We start from the raw sequence: 24,905 nt of genomic DNA on the forward strand, positions 1-24,905 counted from the left end.
CTCACTCCTCACTCCCATGTTCTCTCTTCCATATAGCATGTGATCAATTAGGTCAATTCATATCTAGTTTGAGCATATTATATACTCCATCTCTTTCAATTTATTTGACTTACTTTCCTTTTTAATCAGTTAAAAAAAAAAGATATATTTCTATATTAAATAACAATTTAATTATAAAATATATATTTTACGGTTACACAAATTTTTATCATTAATTTTGGACCACAAATTTTTAAAATCTTCCTTTCTTTCTTGAACTGCGTGAGTCAAACTATCTCACAAAATGGGACAGAGGGAGTATATAATATATAAATCACCATCTTCATAGTCATACAGCCACTCAAGAGTTGTCACCATTTCAACTTCAATTTAGGTCCTTCTCTTATCCTCTTTTAACTTTAATCATTTTATATGACCCATTATTTCTCTATTAGAATGGAGACATATTATTTCATTTGATCAATCTAGCTACATGTAACAATACTTTTTGAAAGTCTTAATTTGAGATTGATTTTTATGCTACATTCAATTATATTATGTATCAACAAAAATTATATCTGTAAATCAGACAAAAATTTATCAAATTGTACTATTTGCTTAGATTGAATTTTTTACAGAAAATATTTCATTTCTCATCCTTGAATTATGTAGTGCAGGTTAACGATGTCAACAAGAAGTGTTCGACTTGTTTGCTTACTTATTTGTTCTCTTGCCATCAGCAAAACTGATTCTACAAAAGCAAATGAATTACTGAAACAAGAGAAACACGCAGATCATGCATATTTTGTCGATATAACAATTGTTCAGAATGCTGTATCAAAAGGAGCAGGTTGAATATGTATATGTACAAACAAAATCTAACTTAAAACTAGAAAAATTCATGTTTATATAATGTAGAGTGTTGTTTTACTTGCAGTTTGCTTGGACGGATCGCCTCCAGCATACCATCTTGATCCAGGATTTGGACATGGAGTTCGAAACTGGATTATTCTACTCTCAGTAAGTTCAACATAAACATAAAACAAGTTAAAACTCTTGAGCCCTAACTCGTGTTTAAGCTCATTTGAGTCCAAAGTAAACTTAGGCGGATCAAGACCCAACTCAATTTCTATTACAACTCATTTTAGTATATCTAATTTCAACTCAACCCGCCCATTTGACACCTCTATTTCCACTTTGTAAATAGGGAGGAGCATGGTGCAGAAACACGACAGACTGCCTAAATCGTTCCAAGACTGACTTGGGTTCTTCAACTCTTATGCTGCCATTTATATTTTTAGGCATTTTCAGCAAGAGCAAAACAGAAAATCCAGGTTAATTCTCGAGAACTATGTGATAATCTAGAATGAACCGAATGAAAAAGTTTAATTTGATTGAGAAAGAGTTATATACGTGATCGATTTATATTTATTGTAAATCATGCAGATTTTTACAATTGGAACAAAGTCTTTGTTAGGTATTGTGATGGTGGAGCTTTCACTGGAGATATCGAAAACGTTGATTCTGTATGCTCTTTTTCAATCTATAGTTTCTATTTTAAAACTCCCTCAGAATGTTTGTTTCTGACATTTCTTTAGCGGTGTGTTTTTTGACGAGACAACATTGACCTACTCTCAAATCCTACATTGTTTAGGCTACCAATCTTCATTTTAGAGGTGCAAGGATATTTGATGCAATAATCGAGGATCTTTTAGCTAAAGGATTAAAGGATGCCAAGAACGTACGTATGTTTAAACTATAACAGAAATAGTAATATTTGTTATCGTTCATTGGAAAATCCTGAGACGACTTAATAATTGCAGGCTATTCTGTCGGGTGGTTCTGCTAACGGATATCCAGCAATGCTATACTGTGATCACTTCCACAGTTTATTGCCTAAAGCTCATAGAGTGAAATGCTTGGTTGATGCTGGTTATTTTATCCGCGTGTAAGATATATACGTTGTATTTCCTATACAAGCTAATGATTTGACATGCTAATTAAGAACCAATATACCGCGTACTAACTAATCTAACTTTGAGATTTCCTTTTTTGTTACTTATAGGAAAAATCCCCTGCTAACAAATGTGTTCGAGTCCATCTTTAAAGATGTTGTTACACTACACGTAAAATCCTATATCTCTTTCATTTACTTTACGATATGTTGAAGAAGATCAAAGAGTTCATTATGTATATATTGAGTTGCAGGGATCTACTAAAGTGTTACCAAAATCATGCACTTCGAGAATGAAACCAGAATTGGTACGTCCTGCATTTTAACTATATTGACATTTATGTTTTCTGAAGTAATGAATTAATTCAAAACTACAAATTCTCTGCAGTGTTTCTTCCCAGAAAACATACAACGAGACATCAAGACGCCATTTTTTACTGTAATGTCAGCATTTGATAGCTATCAGGTACATACATAACAACAAATCATTTATACATAAATTAGTTATTTCTCCACGCGTTTAATTATATTTGGATGTAGTAATAATTCATGAGTACTATATTCTTCCTTTTTTCATTTGACATTTTTAAATGAAATGATTTACAGGTAAATAGTATTATAGGCTCTGATATCGGCGAATGCATTCAAGCTAGAAATTGCACTGAAAATCAGAACAATGCCTTCAAAGGTTTGCACACTCTCGAAAAATTTCAAACTCTACTTCTTCTATTACGCAACATGATATGGACATTTACATTTTACAATACATTACTACGATAATTATGTGTTTGCAATTTGTTTATTTCAGAATTGAGGTCAGAATTTCTAAGAGCTTTGCCAAAAGCAAATGATCCAAAACAAAGAGGAGTTTTCATTGATTCGTTTAATCATCATACACAGCTTGAACTATGGTGGAATAAAATCAATGCGACTCCGGTTAATAATCTGGTAAGATATGTATTAAGTATCTTGAAAATTATTAATTATTGTGACTTATAATTTTTTTTTAAAAAAAAATTTAGTAGTACTAGTTTTCAAATCTATATATTTTATTTCAAAAAATTTTAAGAGTTCATATCTGAATTGTCAAAATTAAATTATTCGACTCTCAAAATTTAAACTATGCCACATAAATTGATACGTAAAAGGGAGTTACTTCGATATGAATTCTTAGTATCAGAAATGTAAAAAATGTATTTGAATTAATTTAATTGTATGTGAGAGTGAAAAAGTTTTTTGTTGGACCATCATATTAACAAGTATCCATCATATAAATAAGATGAGAAGAGAACTTTGCTTTTAATTTTATTTGTTATCAGGGTTAAGTAGGTAAGTATCCTGGTAGTACAAGTCATTTTTTGAGAATTGGATCTAAAGTAGCATTGTCTAAAGGAAGTTTAAATGCCAATACCAACGAATTGTTTGAAAGTTATTGCAATGAAAAGAGTATGATATATCCTTTAATTTTGTCATCTAGAGTTGATATATTTTTCGTTATAAAAGTGACCCACATACACTTAAAGCCGTCAAAATGAACTTATCCCATGGAGCCGGCCTAACCCAACCATTTATTGAGGTAGGGTTGGGATAGGATTTTTCAAGCTTCTTTAACACTAGGCCTTATAAGCACTACCTGTATAAGCCTTTGGCCCTTGAGACTTGATCGGGGTGGGGGCGGGGTTGGCCTATGAGCCAAAACTTTTTATTCAAGGGTAATTTACAATAATATGACTAGTATATAATCTAATTACTTAAATACACGATATGTTGTAATATTATAAATCTTACTAGACTTTGGTACGTTCAAATACACGTATCTCTTATGGACTCAAAATTAGGTTAATTTATTCTTGATACACTCTACCCAAGTAGATTCACATATATCTAGGATGCATAGACATATATCGTGTCCTTGTCTCCCTCCAATCTTGCTTGTCACTCTTTTATCTCGCTCGCATATCTAGTATGCAAGATACATGCTAATAACACTAGATTTTTTGTTAGTGTTATTAAAAAAACACCACTATTTACCATATTTGATTCAAAAATCTTCTCATTTTCTTAATGTTATAGAACTATAAGTTTGAAAACAAAAAAAATAAAATAGGAAGGGCTAGCCCGCCCCAACCCTCGACCCTTCTAGGGTTTGGGTTGGGTTGAACATTTTCAGGCTATTCCGAATGAAGGGCCAGCCCGCCCTAGCCCTTCAAGTTCCTTGGCACGCGAGACTTGGGCCGGGTGGGGCTGGCCTGGCCCTTTTTGACAACTATGCATATACCCCTTATTACAAAAATGCTTACAATTACGAAAGTGATAAAAATTAATTTTAAATTATATTTTGATTTTGATATTTTAAAAAATTATGTATTTGATTTTTTCACATAAATTACTTTTTTATTTTTTTATTATTTATTATTATTTAAGTTTCTTATTCTTATACCATTTTTTTCTTTCATTCTTTAATGTTAAATGAGAGAAATGAAAGAAAGAAGTGTGAATGAAAAAAAACTAAAATTATTTTTTTGTGGTGATATTTTAATTTAGTTTTTATATCTGTAAAAAAATTTATGACATCTATGATAAATTTTATAGTAAAATAAGTAAAAAATAAATAAATTTAACCATCAAAATAATAAATTCAAATTAACCTTTGAAGAAAATAATAAAACAAAAACGTGTGAGAAGGATAAGATATACCCCTACATGAATTATTTTTTAATAAAAATTAACCCAAAAATAATCTTATGCTTCTGTTATAGGAAAATGGTTTAGTATGAGCCACTCTTAGAATGAGAGATATATCAACTCTAAATGACAAAGTTAAAAGATATATCAAACTTTTTCCTTGAATTAAACTAGTATACATACTAGAGTGATGCACAAATAATATTAAAATATTATTTTTGAATGTATCGAATGTGATATCTTGTTTAAACGTGTTAAATAATATTACCTTACAAAAAAGTTCAACTATCATATTGTTTCTTTGGAAAAGGGCCTAAAATACCCTTTGAGTATTAAAATGGTACAAAATTACCATTTATCCACCTATTGACTCCAAAATACCCTTGTCATTCACATTTTGGTTCAAAATTGACCATTTATTTAATTGTTTTAAAATTAAACTCTTTAAATATTTTTTAAAATACTTGGCGTTCAACTATTGGTTATAATTTAATTTATTAATATAATTTATAAACCAACCCACTATCCACTCATTGCTAACTAAACCCCACCCAATTAATAATCCAATTATAATATCAAAATCGACATAAACACTACTAAAACACGATGAAATTATAGATTCCTGAAAATGACATCCAAAATTATTCGAGTTCGAATTTAAGCCCCAATTAAATTTAGGTTGAGCCGCTTATTTAGGAGGAGACTTTCAATAGGATTCTCTTTAAAGATTTAATTAGAAATTTATGAGTAAAGGTAAAGAAGTAATATATCCCGAATTAATTCATGCACTTTTTTAAAATATAATTTTATAAATATTTATGATTTATTTTAAAACCTTTAATATATTATTTTGAAAAAAAAGTTACCTATGAAGTAACATCACTTAATTGAGGCGTAAGAATAATTAAGATGAACATAGTCAGACTTTAAGTTTATCGGTAATTTTTATTTAGACACTTGAATGTATGATAATTTACTACTATAGATATTTTCACCTCAAAATTTTTAAAAACACTCAATTGGTAGTAGCTTTTATGTTGTTGCATTAATAATATGACGGGTTTATTAATTTGGAGGGATTCAATTAGTAATGGGTGGGTACTGAATTGATTTATAAATTATACTAATAAGTTAAATTATAACAAATAGTTGAGCGCCACATATTTTAAAAAATATTTAAATACTTTAAATTTAAAACCGTTAAATAAGTTATCAATTTTGAACCAAAAGGTGGATGACAGGGGAATTTTGGACCCAATAGATGAGTGAGAAGGGTATTTTGGAGCCAATTGATGGATGAAAGATGATTTTATACCATTTCCAATATTTTAAAGGTATTTTATGTCCTTTTCCGTTGTTTCTTAAGTGAAATGTAGTCCCACATTTCCACCAATGCACCCCTTCTCAATATTCATAAACAAATCTATATGAATATAAATAACGAATCATGTTTTTTTATTTAATAACATTAAATGTTTTATAATTTTTTTATTACATTGTTCACTATTAAAAAATTATTAGATTTTTAATATTGATTTCTATTAGCTTATCACTTCTATTAATATAATTTATTAAGATGCTGTTTGAATGAGATTAAAAGCTGGTCAAACTGACTTAAAAGTCAATTTTTAACTTATTTGAGTGTTTGATAATTATTGAAGTGACTTATTTTAAGTCAAATAACTTATTTTAAGCTAAAAGCTAAAAACTATAAGTGAGGGTTGTTTTTTTTTTTTAACTTAAAAGTCATTTTATGTTGACCAAGTATATTACTTTTTTGCCCTTAATTCTATTATTATGAATAATATTACTGTCATTACCGTTGTTGTGGTTATTATCATTATTATTATTATTATTATTATTATTATTATTATTATTATTATTATTATTATTATTATTATTATTATTATTATTATTATTATTATTATCATATTATTATATTATTATTATTATTATTATTGTATTATTATTATATTATTATTATTATTATTATTATTAATTTGTGATGGTAAAGAAGTATGTGAATGATAGGAAATATTATTACTTATGAATGTAAAGTATAAATTCTTTTTTTCAAATCTTTTTTAAGGATAAAAATCTTAAATTAATCAATTTTTTATCATGTTAACAACTTTAAGGATATTTCGGACATTTTGATATAAAAAAAAAGTGTTTACCAACACTTATTTGTCAAACACATCAACAACTTTTTTTTAACTACAATACTTTTATCCAAACACATAACTACTTATTTTAAAAATAAGTTTCAGTACTTTCAAAAGTAGTTTTAAAAGTTACTTTTTTTAAGTCAATCCAAACGGGCTCTAAGTGCTCTTCTCATTAATATATCACAAATTCATTTATTTTGTTTAGTACGATTTTTTTTATCATACACATATCTTCAATTTAAATTTAAAAATTTATAAACTGTAGTATATGTAATATTTAATTAATATCTGTAAAATTACCTTTCACATCCACCAAAAAAGAAATTAATTAATTCATTATATTTTCAAAATTACAAAAGCTGTCATTCATAAAGCTAAAATACCTTACTAAATTATTCAATAAAATGTGATGTTTTATGTTTCACATACATAATCGAATGTATTTATTTTTATAAAAACACAAACGAACAAAAAGAATGAAAATTATTCCTACTTACTTCAATTCAAGCATGTATGTATTAATAAGAATTTAAAAAAAAAACAGGTTGTAGTCATATAAAATGAAAATATTAGAACAATTTTTTTTTTGTAGTAAACAAAAAATATGATGAATGTGGTAAATGAATTCACTAATAAACTAATGATGAATAAAAAGGAAAAAAGAAGAAGAAAAAAACTTACCATTATATAATCCTATAGGAGTATATATATAAGAAGGTTAGAAGTTATAACTCTTTTCAAGCTTGAATTTTATTTAATTCCGAATTCAAATTATCATATTAATTTTTTAAAAGACTGTTTATTACTTTTTTTAATCCTTGTTTTTAAAATACAATAGATATTTTTCTCATAAGTTGTATGTTTAAATTGAAATTTTTGTATCACTCTTTTTTCTTATTGATTATATGTTCCAATTAAAATGGCTTCCTAATCACTTAAATAACAAGAAAATCAATTATGAAATAACTATGAAGAGAAACTTTAAATAGGTTAATAAATAAATGATAACTAAGAAAATTTTCCACAAAAAACAAAAAGGGTTAAGTTTTTAATTGCTCAATTTTCTTGTCTTCTCTTCATCTATAATTTATTATAACGTCGAATTAAGTAAATAGTTCAATCATGAAAAACATATAAAATTCTATATATAAACATGATTTTGATAAGATAATAACTACATCTTATTACTTAATGTTTAAATATACCAATTGAATAATGTATTTATGATTATTGATTAATTTTAATATCGTTTATATTTTAGTGAAAAAATAGGAACTTATTTTATGATATTAATTAGATGAAATATTGATGCAGACTACAATAAAGGTATTTGGTGATTGCTATTATGATCGAAAATACTCTTATGTGATCGATGAGCATGACTTGCCACTCCCCGTTTATTTGTACAACAATGGTACTCTCAAGTCTCGTGGATAATTTTATTACTATATCTAATTTGAGAAACTTATCAAATAAGTAATTTTTAAGTACTATCATTTATGTTAAATTCTATTCAATAAATTGAAAGAAATTTTTTGTGAACTTTCAAATGTATACTATATGAAATAGTTGCTAATGTATGAAAATTATATTCTTGAAAATTATGCAGAGTTATGTAGTACTTGATTTTATTTCTAAAAATAAAAAATAATAAAATAATATATATATATATATATATATATATATAGCAGAACTTTCAGTTACAATGTCTAGGTTGGGCAAGCCGCCTTTCGCCTTTCTAAAGCCAATCGATTATCGGATTGCACCAAGCCAACTATCACTACCTGGGGATTTCTAGATCCGCTCTAAGTATGATATCTTTGGAGGGTTCCACTCAGTATCTGGACCCTGCTTTGTATTCGTTTTATAAGTAAGTATATAGAACTCACGGGTAAACATCTCAGCATCGATAAAACCAGCAGTTCGAATTAGCTTCGTATATCTCTGATAATCGCTATATATATATCGACAATTTATAAAGACCATGTGTTCAACCTCCAAAATGTTACTTTAAGGGACATAAAAATTAATTATGATTAGGTTAATTTGAGATGTGGCTATGTAACTATTACTTCATTTCACAAAAGTTACTCAATTATTTTTTTCTAATACAAAAATTACTTGCTTATCTTTTCTAGCATTAAAAGCACCAAACTTTGAGATACTAACTAAAAAATAAAAAAACTAAAAAATCCTTAAAAGTTTTTTTGAATTGGCTTAAAAAGTTGGTCATATATATTTTAAAATTAGTTCTTGACTTGTAAAAGTATTTTAAAAATATAAAAAAATAACTTAAAATAAGCAAAAAATGACTTTAATAAGTTACGAAGTATTTGACAAGGTAAAATTGGCTTAAAATAAGTTAAAAACAATTTAAATAAGGTCTCCCCATACTTTTTATTTTTTGACTTAAAATTTATTTCAGTTTGACTTTTAATTTTTGACTCAAAAGTTACTTTTTTTAAAGCCAATTCAAACGAATTTTTTTTCTTCTTTAAAAAAAAGGGTCCCTAGAACAAATTTGACATTTTAAAAATTCAATCAAGAAATTCTAATTCGATAAATCTAACTCAATCCAAAATTCAAATTCATATGATGAAAGATTATACTCCCCTTTGTCCATTTTTAATTGTCATGTTGCACTTTTCTAAAGTCAATTTGACTACTTTTCAAAGTAAAATTAGATTATACTTTAAATGAGAAATAAATATTCAAAAACAATACGAAAAGTACTATAAATTTCATTTTTTTCATATTAATATGATGAATAATGCATCGTAAATTATTTGTCAAAATTATTATCATTTGACTCTAAACAAAAACCTATAACAGTTAAAAGTAAATAGAGATAGTATTAAAAGAACAACCGAACAAAACCTTGCTTCCTCGCTAAAGTAAAAAGTTTTTGGAGGAGCTAATCGGATTGTGAAGGATATCTACTGGTTTAATATGGAAATTGTGTTAGACATATGACTCAAAATTTCAGACAAAAAAACATAAAAAGAAGAGGACTTTGACAGACTTAGATTGCAATGCAACAAGAGCAAATAATCATAAACTTGTTGTAAAATAAGAGAAAAATACAAGTATACTTAAACAATATAGGGAGATAAATGTTTATGAAAAATAGTATTTTATCTCTTTTTAGTTGTTTATTCACAAGGATAAAGAATACCTTTTTCTAAGATTTAGAAAACACTTGTTTACATCCTTTAAACAAATACATTAGGGCAACTTTAACTAATACAATAAATAAATATATAATATTAGGGATATATTAAGAGAAACATCCACAATATAATTAAATGGATTTGTAACACTCCCCTTGGATGTTTATAGATATTGTGCCTCGTTAAAACTTTACTAGGAAAAATCATGTGAAAAAAAGCCCAGTGAAGGAAAAAAAGTACACACATATTGTAATACTCTTTGAATGTTGTCTCATTAAGAACCTTACCAGGAAAATCCAATGGAAAAAAACATTTGTTAAGAAAAAAAAGTGTACATCACGTATTCTACTCCCCCTGATAAAAACTTTATTTGATGTCTCGGAGACGAAGAATTCCAATCTTATATCTAAACTTCTCAAATGTTGACGTTGACAATGAATAAATCTGCAAGATTAGCACTCAAACAGATCTGTTGAACATTTATCTCACCATTTTGTTGAAGATCATGTGTGAAAAAGAACTTAATTAGGTGAAGTATGTTTTGTTTGGTCTCCTTCGATATATTCTCCTTTAATTGAGTTGTGCAAGAAACATTATCTTCATAAAATAAAGTTGAAGTCTTTGTTTGCACATTAAGACCGCAGAACTGCAAAATGTGTTGAATCATTGATCTCAACCATACACACTCTCGGGTGGCTTTATGAATGACTATTATCTCTGTATAATTTGAAGAAGTAGAAAATGTTGTGTGTTTCATCGAGCGCCATGATATAACTATACCTCCATATGTGAATAAATAGTATGTCTGAGATCAAACTTTATGTGTGTCACGATCTGAGCCTACACCCTCGACGTGGTTGAAGCTCGAGAACCATTCTCTGCCTTTAAACGAACTCTCATCCTGGCTGACTACAAGTAGAAGACTAACTCAAGAATACATAAGTATCAAACTGGAAGAAGTGCTTAAAAATAATTTACTAAATCTCAAAATTGAATTGGATATACTGAATATGAAAAATAAGTTTTAAATAAAAAATCTGAAATTGAAAGAATCTCCAAAACTGTCTATTTATGAAGCCTCTACTATACAAAGATGAGTATTGGGGCAGGACCCACAACTCCTCAAAAGAACTACAACTAACAAATAATAAAACTAGAGTACTCTGAAAGTAAAGAGGTCTCACTCATAAGTGTTGACACCAATTGTGATCGACCTTTAACCATTTTTTAGGAATGTTATTCGATTGAATACATATTCTAAAATTTATTTTAATATTAGAATTTTAGTCGATTTTGCATGAAAATTATATATTTTAGTATGTTTACTTAATAAATTTATTTCAAATATTATTTATATAGTTTAAAATTATTAATAAATGTCGAATGTTTTAAAATTCAAGTGATTTTCAGTATGTTAATATATGTAGTATTTTTATTAAATAACATTTCTTTAAATTTTTTCAAAATTATTTAAATTCTAACCTAACTTATTCTAATTCCTTTCAATTCTAGCTTATCTAATTCCAATTTTATTTTAATTATAGTCACTTCTTTCATTTCAATTCTAGCCAATGTTGCCACAATTTTGAACATTCCAATCTAATTTCAACACTTCATTTATTAATCTCATCCGTCCATTTATTTCAATAAATCCAAAATTAAATCCTAGCCCTACATATTAATTGATTCAAGGGTTTAGATTAAACCCCCATCTCTACATTTCAAAGACTCCTAAACCTAAAAAAGTTTCTCCCTCTCTTATGCTCACCCTCTCTCTGCCTCCCTCTTCTCTCTCCCTTTTCCGGCAACCGCCTCCCCTCTATCTTTCCCTCTCTGCCTCCCTCTTCTCTCCTCCCTTCTCTCCTTCTCGCTCCTCTATTCCTTCCCCTCTCTGCTCCATCCCGTCGCCCAACCTTCTCCTTCCCTTTCCCTTCGTTCTCTCCATTTTGCCGGCGAGAACAGCAGCACCAGGCATACTACTGGCAGCAGCAGCAGCAACGAGCAATCTTCAGGCGCCTCTTCTCCCTCTCCACCCCCTCTTCTTCTTTCTCTCCTCCCCTCGCCCCTTCTCCTCTCTCCCTTCGTTTCCCCATTTGTCTTCCCCTTTCTCCTTTTTTTTTTTTTTTTTTTGCAGAGACGACAACCAGCAGCTTGACAGCAGTCAGGCGAGGCCACAACCAGCAACTAGACGAGTGTCGTTCACAAGTAATGAGCACCGTTTGAATAATGTGCGAGTTTCCAGTTCTAAAGACGGATCTTTACAGATCCGTCCAGGTTTGTTCCTTTATTTCATCCATTATTTAATTTATCTTAGTTTGATATTTGACCATGTTATTTTCTGCAAACATGTTCTTATGAAAATCAATGACATATGTATTTCATGCTAAGCATGTGTTACTATTTTATGATTCTCTAAATTTGTTGTTGTAATCCTTGTGTTAAAGTTGTTGGGTATGTAGCAAGAATTGATGGGAAATAGAGGGAAAGAGAGAAATTTGAAAAGTTGAGAACTTGAAGAGTTGAGAACTTAAAAAGTCCTCTTATGCTTTAATGAAAAGGCATTTGTCCCTCATCGGTGATGGAAAGAAAAATAGGAGAGTTTAAATACAGAAACACTCCTATTAATTGTTAAGAAGGATTGGAAAGAGGGACCCCCCTCGCGCCGTCGTCGTCGTCACTCGGTTTTGGCCTTGGCTAATGATCGAGAAATAATTTTTTGGACAGTTTGTTTTAATTATTTATTTCATTAATTAATTAAAATGGCCAAAAAATATTTTCAATTACTTAGTTGAAACATAAATTGAAAATTAACCGAAATGTTTCAACTTTTTAGTTGACTAACCCGACCCGACTCGGATCCGCGCGCGACCCATTTTATTTGAACTTTTCCGTTTTATTTAAATTTCCCGCCATGACTGTTCTAAAAGGTTTCCATTTTTAGGAACAGCCAGTACCATTTTAAAGGTTGCAAACTTTAATTAATAGTCGTGTGAATTCTGAAAGGGTTGCAACCTTTCAGAACATATTCTTCTTGCCTATAAATACCACTCATTCTTCAAAGTATTTTCGAACGAATTTTCTGATCTTCTTCTTCTTCTTCTGTACACATTTTTCTTCGTGTACTTTCCTGCTGTGGATTGATTCGCTGACAGTAGAGTTTTTGGTATCTAGACTCTGCTGATGAAGATCATTTTACTCTGGGAGGTTATATTCCAAATCAAACCTCGGATACTAGAGAGGAATAATTTTCTTAAGGGGACACTGTAAGTTCAGTGGACTTGATCTTCTTCCGATTTAAAAGATTTTTTTAAATTTTGGTACGTTCTTGCAGATTTTAGTTAAATTTCTGTTCATCCCTCTTACTGTTTTATAAATTTCAGTTACTTCGTGTTTCTGAATAATTTATTAGAATCAAGTTTTGATAACACATATCATTTACAATCTTAAGGAAATTATTTTTTTAAAATCTGTGTTTCTGGTGGAGACAAAAATCTTCGTGATTTTATACTCCTTTAAGTCCGCAATTATAGTTGTATCAATTTTTGTTTATCAGAAATGACAAACAATGGTGTTATTGTGGTTGTTGCTGCACCAACTCAAACTCTTGTACCACAAGCCGAGTAAATTCACAGGTGTTAATTTCAAATGATGGCAACAACGAGTATTTTTCTGGCTCACCACTCTTGGTCTGCAGAAATTTACAAGTGAAGATACTCCAGTTCATGCTGATGATATGCCAGACAGAAAAAAAAATCATGATTATTGAAGCATGGAAACAGACAGACTTCCTATGTAAAGGCTACATTTTGAGTGCTTTAGAGGATGACTTATATAATGTCTATAGTGTAATAACAACTTCAAAAGAGTTGTGGAATGCACTCGAGAAGAAATATAAGACAGAAGATGTATGCTTGAAAAAGTTTGTGGTCGCAAATTTTTTATACTATAAAATGGTAGATAGTAAACTGTTGGATCACAAGTGTAGGAACTTCAACTTATTCTCCATGATCTGATTGCTGAAGATATGGTAGTAAATGAAGCTTTTCAAGTGGCTGCAATGATCGAGAAGTTGTCTCCTTCATGGAACGATTTCAAGAATTATCTAAAGCACAAGCGTAAAGAAATGAAGCTTGAAAATCTTGTGATTCGGCTCAAGATTGAGGAAGATAACAAAAATGTCGAAAATAAGTCGCATAAGAGTTCAACAATCATTGGAGTTAATATTGTTGAAGAAGTTCCTACCAAAGACAAAAAGAGAAATAAGTCCAACGGGCAGAAGTCAGAACAGGCCAAGAAGAAATTCAAAGGCAACTGTTACAATTGTGGCAAGGCTGGTCATAGGTCTTCTGATTGTCATGATCCAAGAAAGGACAAAAACAAAGGCAAAGGCAAAAGTCAAGCAAACATCGTTGAGAAGATGGAAGATGCAGATGACTTGTGTGCAATGATATTGGAGTGTAACTTAGTTGGAAATCCTAAGGAGTGATTTCTCGACTCAAGTGCCACTAGACATATTTGCTCTGCGAAAGAAGTCTTTGCAACGTACACTCCTGCTGAGTACAATGAAGATTAATCATAGGAAACACAGCAAGAACAAGGATTGTAGGAACTGGGAAAATAATGTTGAAAATGACATCCGGCAAGGTGTTGACTTTGAACAATGTTCTGCATGTTCCTACTATTAGGAAGAATTTAATTTCTGTTGCACTACTCGTTAAGAACGGGTTTAAGTGTGCTAGTTAGTGATAAAGTTGTAATAAGTAAGAATGAAATGTTCATAGGAAAGGGCTACCTCAATGAGGGTCTTTTCAAACTAAATGTAATGGTTGTTGACAGTATTAAAAATTCTTCTTCTGTTTACTTAATGGAGTTAAGTGATTTATAATATGCCCGTTTGGGGCATGTAAATTACAAAGCCTTGCGAAAATTGGTTAATCTAGAAGTATTGCCTGATTTTAAATGCGATAAGTCGAAATGCGAAATTTGTGTGGAAAGTAAGTTTGTTAAACATCCTTACAAGTCTGTTGAAAGAAATTCTAAAATTTTAGACTTAATTCACACAGATATATGCGATATGAAATCAACACCATCTCGTGGTGGGAAAAAGTATTTTATAACTTTTATTGATGACTGCACTCGATTTTGTTATGTATATTTGCTTAATAGTAAAGATGAAGCAATTGATTCATTTAAGCAATACAAAAATGAAGTGGAGAACCAATTGAATCTAAAGACAAAAATGATTTGGAGTGATAGGGGTGGAGAATATGAAACTCCTTTTGCAGAGATATGTTTGGAATATGGTATTATTCATCAATCTACTGCACCTTATACACCACAGTCAAATGGTTTGGCAGAACGGAAAAATAGAACATTAAAGGAAATGATGAATGACTTAATGATCAATTCTGGTTCATCGCGAAACCTTTGGGGGGAAGCCATCCTTACAGCTAATAAAATACTCAATAGAGTACCCCATCAAAAAACACAATCAATTCCATATGAGTTGTGGAAAGGAAGAAAACTCAACTTGAAATATTTTAAAGTGTGGGGGTGTTTAGCCAAGGTAGAGGTTCCTTTACCGAAGAGAATTAAAATTGGATCCAAAACAGTAGATTGTATCTTTATTAGGTATGTTGTGAACATTAAAGCCTGTCGGTTTTTGGTTTACAAATCTGATAATTCGGAGATTCATGTTAATACGATAATTGAATCAGATATGCAGAGTTTTTGAAAATATTTATCCGTATAAAACTGAAAGTGAGTCAACAAGTGAAAGACCTAAACGACCACGAGAAGAATCAATGGAAAATATTTTAACTAGTGAGGAACCTAGGCGTATTACTCGGCAACGAAAATCTGCTTCTTTCGAACCGGATTTTGTAGCACTATTGCTTGAAAATGAGCCTCAAACATTTAAAGAAGTTATGTCTTCGTCTGAGTCAACTTATTGGAAAGAAGCAGTCAATAGTGAGATTGAATCAATTTTAAGCAATCACACTTGAGAATTGGATGACCTTCCTCCAGGAAATAAACCTTTAGGATCAAAGTGGATCTTTAAAATGAAAATGAAATCCGATGGAACTATTGACAAATATTAGGCTAGACTGGTAGTCAAAGGGTATAGACAAAAGGAAGGTCTGGACTTCTTTGACACATACTCTCTAGTAACAAGGATAACATCAATTAGGATGTTAATAACACTAGCAGCTGTGCATGATCTTAAAATCCACCAAATGGGTGTAAAGACAGCCTTCTTAAATGGAGAGTTGGAGAAAGAAATTTACATGAAACAACCTGAAGGGTTTATAGTTCCTGGTAAAGAAAAGAAAGCGCTCAGACTTGTGAAGTAACTTTATGGACTAAAGCAAGCACCCAAACAATGGCATGCTAAATTTGACCAAACAATGTTGGCAAATGGATTCAAGATTAACGAATGTGATAAATGTGTTTGCATTACAAATGTTATGAATCATGAAGCCATTGTTTGTTTGTATGTTGATGACATGTTAATAATGAGTAAAGAAATTGACGATATAAATGATACTAAGCGCATGTTGTCTAGCAAGTTCGATATAAAAGACTTAGGAGTTGCTGATTTGATCTTAAGGGTCAGGATTATCAAAACTCCCCAGGGACTAGCATTATCTCAATCTCATTATATTGAAAAAGTATTGGATAAGTTCAAGTACTTGAATTTCAATGTTGTCAAAACTCCAATTGATTTAAGTTGTACATTTAAAAAGAATGACGGTCAAAGTGACTCTCGATTGGAATATGTAGAGTGTTGGGAAGTTTGATGTATATTATGAATTGCACGCAACCAGATATAGCATGTGCTATTAGTAAACTGAGTCGGTACACTAGTAATCTGAATCAAACTCACTGGATAGCAATGAAATGTGTGTTGGGTTATCTAAAATATACACAACATTATGCTTTGCATTATAATAAATATCCTGCTGTGATTGAAGGATATAGTGATGCAAATTGAATCACCGAGTCAAATGATGTAAAATCCACGAGTGGTTATGTGTTTATACTTACTGGAGGAGTAGTCTCTTGGAAATCGTCCAAACAGACATGTATTGCTCGCTCCACAATGGAATCTGAATTCATTGCTTTGGATAAGGCTGGTGAAGAAGCTGAATGGCTCCGGAATTTCCTAGAGGATATTTCATTCATTCCCAAACCTGTTGGACCAATTTGCATACATTGCGATAGTCAAGCAACAATAGGTAGGGCAGAAAGCGTTATGTACAATGGGAAGTCTCGTCATATACGACGGAGACATAACACCGTAAGACAACTGCTATCTAGTGAAATTATCACAATTGACTATGTAAAGTCAAGCGATAATGTGTCAGATCCACTAACGAAAGGCCTAGTGAGAGAGGCAGTTGAAAGATCATCTCAGGAAATGGATTTACGGCTTAGGACAAGTCAGCATGACGTTAACTTTATTTAGCAAATTGGAGATCCCAAGAGCTAGATTCAAGGAGAAAAATAAAGTTGTGGCTGACGGTTCGACATTGTCAATTAACTCAATCCATTCTCATGATGAAGACAATGTTCAGGAACAAGTTAAGATTTTAAGGCTTGTTAATGAGGTAATAAAGCTTAAAGTTTTTAATGATTTGCTAAGTTTTGTAGATTTGACCAAATAGTGTATCTATGAGATGACACGGTTAGAAATCACCTATGTGAGTATGAAGTGAAAGCCGCTTCAAAGAGAATTTTGTGTCAAAAGCCTATTCTCTATACACTCACGAAACCAGGAGGTGTTCATGGCTGAAACGAACACAACAGTAAGAACCATAAACAGTAAAGGGTTAATTGTGTGACATATGGTTGTCTAGGTATACACCAAAGCTCGACGGTTCAAAGATATCACATCTACCGACTGACCAAGTATATCCGACATATGTTCACTACCGAAAGTCCAAGGGAAAACCTACCCATCCAGATGCAATTAATCCTTGCCTGTAAAGTACACAATTGTCCGTGCATTCCTATGTTGTAACCACTCCCCATCAATGTGGGGGGACTGTTGGGTATGTAGCAAGAATTGATGGGAAATAGAGGGAAGGAGAGGATTTGAAAAGTTGAGAACTTGAAAAGTCCTCTTATGCTTTAATGAAAAGGCATTTGTTCCTCATCGGTGATGGAAAGAAAAATAGGAGAGTTTAAATACAGAAACACTCCTATTAATTGTTAAAAAAGATTGGAAAGAGGGACCCCCCTCGCGCCGTCATCGTCGCTCGCTCGACTTCGGCTTCGGTTTCGGCTTTGGCTTTGGCAAATGATCGAGAGATAAATTTTTGGACAAAGTTTGTTTTAATTATTTAATTAATTATTAATTAAAATGGCAAAAAAAATATTTTCAATTAATTAGTTGATAACAGAAGTTGAAAATTAATCAAAATGTTTCAACTTTTTAGTTGACTAACCCGATCCGACTCGGATCCGCGCGCGATCCGTTTTATTTGAACTTTCCTGTTTGATTTAAATTTCCCGCCATGACTGTTCTTAAAGGCTGCAACTTTCAGGAACAGTCAGTACCATCTGAAAGGTTTCAAACTTTCATTAATGGTCGTGTGAATTCTGAAAGGGTTGCAACCTTTTAGAACAAATTCTTCTTGCCTTTAAATACCACTATTCTTCAGAATATTTCCAAACGAATTTTCTGATCTTCTTCTTCTTCTTCTGCACACATTTTTCTTCGTGTACTTTCCTGCTTTGAATTGATTCACTGACAGTAGAGTTTTTGGTGTCTAGACTCTGCTGATGAAGATCATTTTACCCTGGGAGGTTATATTCCAAATCAAACCTCGGATACTAGAGGGGAATAATTTCCTTAAGGGGACACTGTGAGTTCAGTGGACTTGATCTTCTTCCGATTTAAAAGATTTTTTTAAATTCTGGTACTTTCTTATAGATTTTAGTTAAATTTCTGTTCATCTCTCTTACTGGTTTTATAAATTTCAGTCACTTCGTGTTTCTGAACAATTTATTAGAATCAGTAATTTCTGGTTTTGATAACACAGATCATTATAAAAGTCATTGCGAATCGAATGATAGTTGAGTGTTTTGGTTTGATACTGTTGAAAAACTTTTTATTCCATACTAATGTGATCCTCTTTTGTTTAAGACTAATTCACACCCCTCAATTTGCCAATTACGATATATATTGTTTGATAATCTATTTCTTAATATGGATAAATTTTGAATTGATCTAGCCAATTTTGATGATTAGGTGTCCTTGGATGATGTCTGTTTATTTTATTATATTCTAGTAAAACTTGCCAAAGAAATTATTAGGTGTAGTAATCTTCTGATTGAGTTCTTTATTAATTTTTGGACAAGTGGGATAATATAAGAATTGTCGCAATTTGGCTCGTGAACAGATTTTCTTTATTCAACTTTCTTTTTCTTAAAATAATCTTTTCTATGTGGTTGATTGGGTATAATTTCAACCAGCAATTAAACTTTAATCTGCCATTAGCTTTTGCTTAATTATGGAAAATAGATTTTTTTTTCTTACTTGTTTGACTTATGGTAAATAATTCAAAAGCTTATTTTGGCTTCTTTGCACTAAGAAAAATAATTTTAATAAATCCCTCCTTACATTAATATTTGGCTTGATTAATTCTTACTTGTTTGTTTTTGACAATCTTCTTATTTCCTTGTCATATTTAGTTGTTCATATATTTGGTTAAATAAATTAAAATAAAATATGATTTTGACTCTTCTTTATTTAAAAAAAATATATTGCTCTTCTTAATACTTGCTTAAGTTTGACATAATATTTTTTCAATAATCTGATTTGGTAGAATAATATTGTTTTAACTCTTCTTTGTTTTATGGTAAAAGAATATTATGCTCATAAATTATTCTAATTTATTCATTTTCTTATGTGTGCTCTCCCTCTTTGCTATATAAATAATCCCTCCTCTCATTCTCTCATGAACTCACTCACTCATACTCTCATTGCTCATACACACACATTGACTCTCTAACAAGTTTTTCTACTACTCAGACACATCTTGACAAGAACTCTCAAGTTCTCATTGCTCACTCACACTCACTTTTTTTTATCACACACAAGTGCTACCTTATTCTTAGCTCTCTTTCATTCTCTCATTACTCATACTTGAATAACTAATAATATTGTTCTACGCTTAAAAATAAGTTAATATTTCGGCAAATATTCAAGTGTTTTTGCTACTTTGTTGTGTTGGGATTACTCTGTCTTTATTGTTGATAATCTTTTCTGCATAATTGGTTAGTACTCTTTATTAGTTTTAATTTGATTTTTGCATAATTATAAATATTTGTGTGTTGAAAAATGAAACAACAAGGAAGCATCCAAGTTAGTTTCATTATCATTTTACGTTTGATAATATAACTATGGTTATTCTTTATCTCTTTTTGTGTGTTATTTACATATATATGTGAGTAATTTGTTTTCATGAGTCTTATATATTACAATTATTTCTCCATTGTATATGTGTTACCTTACCTATTCTAGTAGGTTTTGAATTTAGAGTTCAAGATGATGAAGAGTGGCCTAGAAGAAATTTCTGGCGAAGCTTCGTTTATTTTAATGTTGTGTATATTTTCATTTGTTATTTTAATTACAATATGTGTATAATTCTCTAACCCTACCTATATATATAAAATAAATTTGGGGGGATCGCCTAATGGGAGGGGGAATTATGTGGTAATCGTCTCTTTATTTGCAAACTTATTTGTGTTAGAAAAGCGTGCCTATAGGTTCGTAATTTGTTTTGATAAAATGTTTATGTGATAAAGTAGCTTTAGATCTAACCATAAAAGATAAAAAATAAAATAAAGCAAATCATCTTCGCTCAATCATTTAGTTTTTGCCCAATTAATGATTGAAATCATTTTTTATTCAATTTGGCATATTAAGTCATGAGTTTTGGCTAACTGCTAAAAATGTTAAGAAAATAATTTATGTGCATTTTGTATAAAACTATTCATCAAATAAATTATGTTTATAGAATTTATGCATTCATATGTCATTTCGAGTTAGAAATCATGCCTATAGGTGTGATTTAAATGTGTTGATTGTTAAATCACCTAGAAATTATGTTTATAGAAAGTATTAACTAATTTTTTCATTGTTTCTTTTTACTTTGTCATTTTAGTATATTAAACTACCTAGAAATCATGTCAATAGACTTGTAATTTTTCAGCATATCAATAATTGAAACAAAATTTGTTATGCATATTTTCTGTCATTTCAAACAAATATATCTTATTGATTTATTGCATCTCATAAAACAACTATCTCTTGAACAATTTTCTGCATTAAATAAAAAATTTGCTACTGTTCTAGTAATTATTTTCTGCATATAATAAAAATAACAGTCTAAGAAACATTTTTGCATTAAAGATATTGCTTTCTAATTTCAGCATAAAAATATCTTTTTTAAAACATTGATAACCAATCTGTAAATCTGTCAGTGTTCTAAACAATAATTTTCTGCATTAAAACAAACTAGTCACTTAGAATAATTTTCTGCATTAATATGAAATCTATTGTTCTTAAAATAAATTTGTGCCTAAATAAATAATAAATCTGTTGTCCTATGTTATATTTTTTGCTTTGGTAGTTAATATTTATGTTGTTATAAAATACATATGCATGTGGGATCATATCCTTTTGCTACACTTGGAAATAAAGTAAAATCTATCATGTCACTAATTGTTGTTCACTTTAAAGTTAATACTAAAATTTACATCCATCTTATCATATTTGCCCTCTCATAATTAAATTGTTGTTACTACAATTTTGTCTGTTTGTATGTTCACACACTTAGCATGAAACCTTTCGCAATTATGTGTTGTTTGCAAGCATGTCTAATTGATTTTTAGAGGACGAATTGAGACTTGTATTGCTAAAATGACCGTCTTCTCTACCTTGTTTGTTTGACTTTGTGTCTAGGAGGGCCTTATATTTTATTTTGTCTAAACCCACCCTTTAAAAGTCCAATGCCTCTTGGACACTAAACTGGGACGATTAGAAACCTTTTAGGTATGAAATGCATGCGGTGGTTGGGTAGGGATAGTTGGCCCTAGGAGATGATGACATCGACTCAGGCTTGAAAAGACAAACTTTGATTTTCTCTGTCCCTACACGGCAGCCTATCGGAAAATAAAAAAAAAATCGAGTGTTGATTCAAAAAGTCTCTTTGAGTCTCCTTTCCCTTTATCCCTTTATTTGTTTGTTTAAATTATGTTTATTTGGGGTAGTTTAAAACAAAAAAAAAACTAAAATTATTTGCTTACTCAGTTGTCCCTTTTCTATCCTCTTGCTTATCTCTTATTTAATTGTTTAGTATATATTTTATTTATTGTTATCACCTAGCCTCGCATGCTTAAATTAATTAAAATAATAAATTTGTTCAATATTATGCCATCACTTAGCAAGATGCTAATTAATTAACTAATAAATGACGCGACCTTATTTGCTACTTGTAACCCCCACATAAAATGCATGAGATACGGTCGGAACCCACATTTTTGGACCTCGAGGGATGCCTAACACCTCCCCTCGAGGTAATTTGAACACTTATCCTGATCTCTGGTTCGTTGACCTTAGTTAGACTTAGGTTAGATAGGTGCCCTAACGCGCCTTAATTCGTTAGGTGGCGACTCCTCAAAGCTTAAAATCCTGAAAGAGTTGTTAGGTCGTGCACAAAACCCGTTTCGCGAGAAAATGTGGCGCGACAATAAGCAGATGAGTAGATGAAATGACATCAATAGATTGATTATCCTAATAACATGTATCTGCACCATTGAAATATGTAGGTCAACTGACATCATTACATTGAATGTATGAGTATGCGATATAGTTGAATAACAAATAATTGAAAGAAAGGACTTCAATAAATAACAATGTACTCAAGGTGAATGTAAGAAAGTAAGGATTTAAATCATTTAAAACGTTACAAAATACTTTCTCATATCTGAACTCAACATAATACGTGATATATAAAAATAAATTCAAGTCTTTTGGGAGATTTTATAACTTACAACCATCACTATGATCTACGTGATGATATATCGTCGACACTGCCAGAATTGTCATATAACCTGTCGGGTATAGAACACCTCAACTAAGTGGATCCACTAAGCTCTGCTAGAAGGCACTTATGATTCATCTAAAAATTATGATCTTATACTCATATTGGAATACATGGTTTATGAGGGATATGAGTTTTATACACTCATCCCCATATCGGTGCTCAATACTACTCCCAATAATATATATACTCATGCTCAATGTTTAAAAATATATTTTTCCTTGAGTGTGAAATAATTCCTCATACTATCATCTTAAAATAGGTAACTTCTCTTGAAATATCTTTCAACCTATAACTCATTTAGAAATCAAAGTTTCTCTTTTATCAACGTAAAAGCTGATACATTTGGGAATATTTAGTCCCCTTATACTCTTACTCGGTTCATACTTGAAAATTCTTCCTCAATAATATTCAAAATCATATTGTGATATGATCATTGATGACTCAGGAAGGCATACTGCTTAAACATTCATGGTATATCTAAATATCGTACTACTTAAACATTGATGTCATACTCGACTGTCATAATAATCATGTTTTAAAACTCTTTCTCGAACTCCTTTTTAGTTTCTCAAAAACTCAATTTAAAACAAAAATGTTGGTTTAAAAGATTCTCAAAATTTATAACTCAAAATAGGGTTCATATTGAAATATAGACATGGACAACTCAAATCAAGGATCTCAATAACAATATAGAACGCTCAATATTCAGAACTAAAAAACTTAGAACTCAATGATGTTACTCATCTCAAGAATACTCAATTCATAGGGTTCATGCTAAAATATAGACATTAAAGAATCAACTCAAGAATCTCAATGCATAACATATAGAAATTCAAAACTAAGGGATAGAATTTCAAAAAGAAATAGGAACTCGAGAACTCAAAATCAACTCATCTCAAGAATGCTCAAATCTAGAGGTAGAATCCTAGATTACTCTTTTACTGATTTTAAAGTAGATGTAGGGTGTGAGGACGAACTATTTCAACACTATGATAGTCGTGCATACCTGGAAAAAAAAGGTTCTTGAATAATTTTGAAGAAGAACTTGATTAGAAACCTTGAAACTCTAGCTTGAAGGTAAACAATGAAGCCTTTTTTGAGGTTCTTGAATTAGTCTCTTGAAACTCTATGACCAAGAATTATGATTTTCATTGATGATTCATAATTGTATAGAAAAATTTGAGTTGTAAAAAATGGAATTTTAGGAGAATGACTTACCTTGAAGAATCTTCACCAAGATTGAAAGAATCTCGAATGAAAGTCTTCTATTTGATTCTTTCATAAGATTTATCCTTAGAGTTGTGAGAGAAGAGAATGCGGGATTAAAAGATGAAAATCTGATTGATTTAGATCTTTAAGTAGTCAAGAAATTCATTTAGGATTTTCTTAGAGGTAAAAAGACAAAAACAATTCCTTTTAATGTTTTAACATTCGGCTAATTCATCACTGCACTATATCTGGTTACTAAAATGGTCATAATTTTCTTACTCAAAACTTGGATTGGAGAGAAATTAGTTGCATTGGGAATATGATTCAAATACCTTTAATTTGATAGGTTAGGAGCCACGTAAATCTTTATATTCTAAGAGATAGGGTCCTTTGAATTTGACCAAAGAGAATCTTACATCAAACTTGATCGGTAAGAAAACTTTTCACTCAACTTTGTGCTAGGAGTTTCTAGTGACCTTAATTGATTTCAAAATCATTCTCACATCAAATTTTTTACCTCTAGACATTCGATCAATTTAATAAACACCTGATACAATCTTTTATGTAAATGAAAAATTGTTCAGATTTCAACTTAGAAACTTTTGGGGAGTTCGGGGGGGGG

The 24,905-nt window shown here is 30.6% G+C and overlaps 1 protein-coding gene across 4 annotated transcripts; it reads left to right on the top strand.

Annotated features, from left to right (window-relative positions):
- The first annotated feature begins 344 nt into the window (after positions 1 to 344).
- LOC107006709 (pectin acetylesterase 8-like) lies at positions 345 to 8,346 on the top strand. Of its 4 annotated transcripts, none has more exons than XM_027913423.1 (13): positions 345 to 373; positions 657 to 829; positions 917 to 999; positions 1,187 to 1,313; positions 1,426 to 1,505; positions 1,634 to 1,720; positions 1,803 to 1,927; positions 2,045 to 2,105; positions 2,188 to 2,241; positions 2,322 to 2,399; positions 2,540 to 2,621; positions 2,742 to 2,881; positions 8,101 to 8,346. In XM_027913423.1, the coding sequence occupies exons 2-13, from the start codon at positions 664 to 666 to the stop codon at positions 8,221 to 8,223; spliced, it is 1,206 nt and encodes a 401-aa protein (XP_027769224.1). In that variant the 5' UTR covers positions 345 to 373; positions 657 to 663; the 3' UTR covers positions 8,224 to 8,346. The 4 variants fall into 4 exon arrangements, with proteins under 4 accessions (XP_027769224.1, XP_015060712.1, XP_027769225.1 ...); XM_015205226.2 differs by lacking the exon at positions 345 to 373 and adding an exon at positions 425 to 474 and having other exon boundaries at positions 8,101 to 8,345; XM_027913424.1 differs by lacking the exons at positions 345 to 373; positions 8,101 to 8,346 and adding exons at positions 425 to 474; positions 5,860 to 6,062.
- Positions 8,347 to 24,905: the final 16,559 nt, after the last annotated feature.

The sequence above is a fragment of the Solanum pennellii genome, chromosome 12 (genome assembly GCF_001406875.1).
Source record: "Solanum pennellii chromosome 12, SPENNV200".
In the NCBI taxonomy this organism is placed as follows: Eukaryota; Viridiplantae; Streptophyta; class Magnoliopsida; order Solanales; family Solanaceae; genus Solanum; species Solanum pennellii.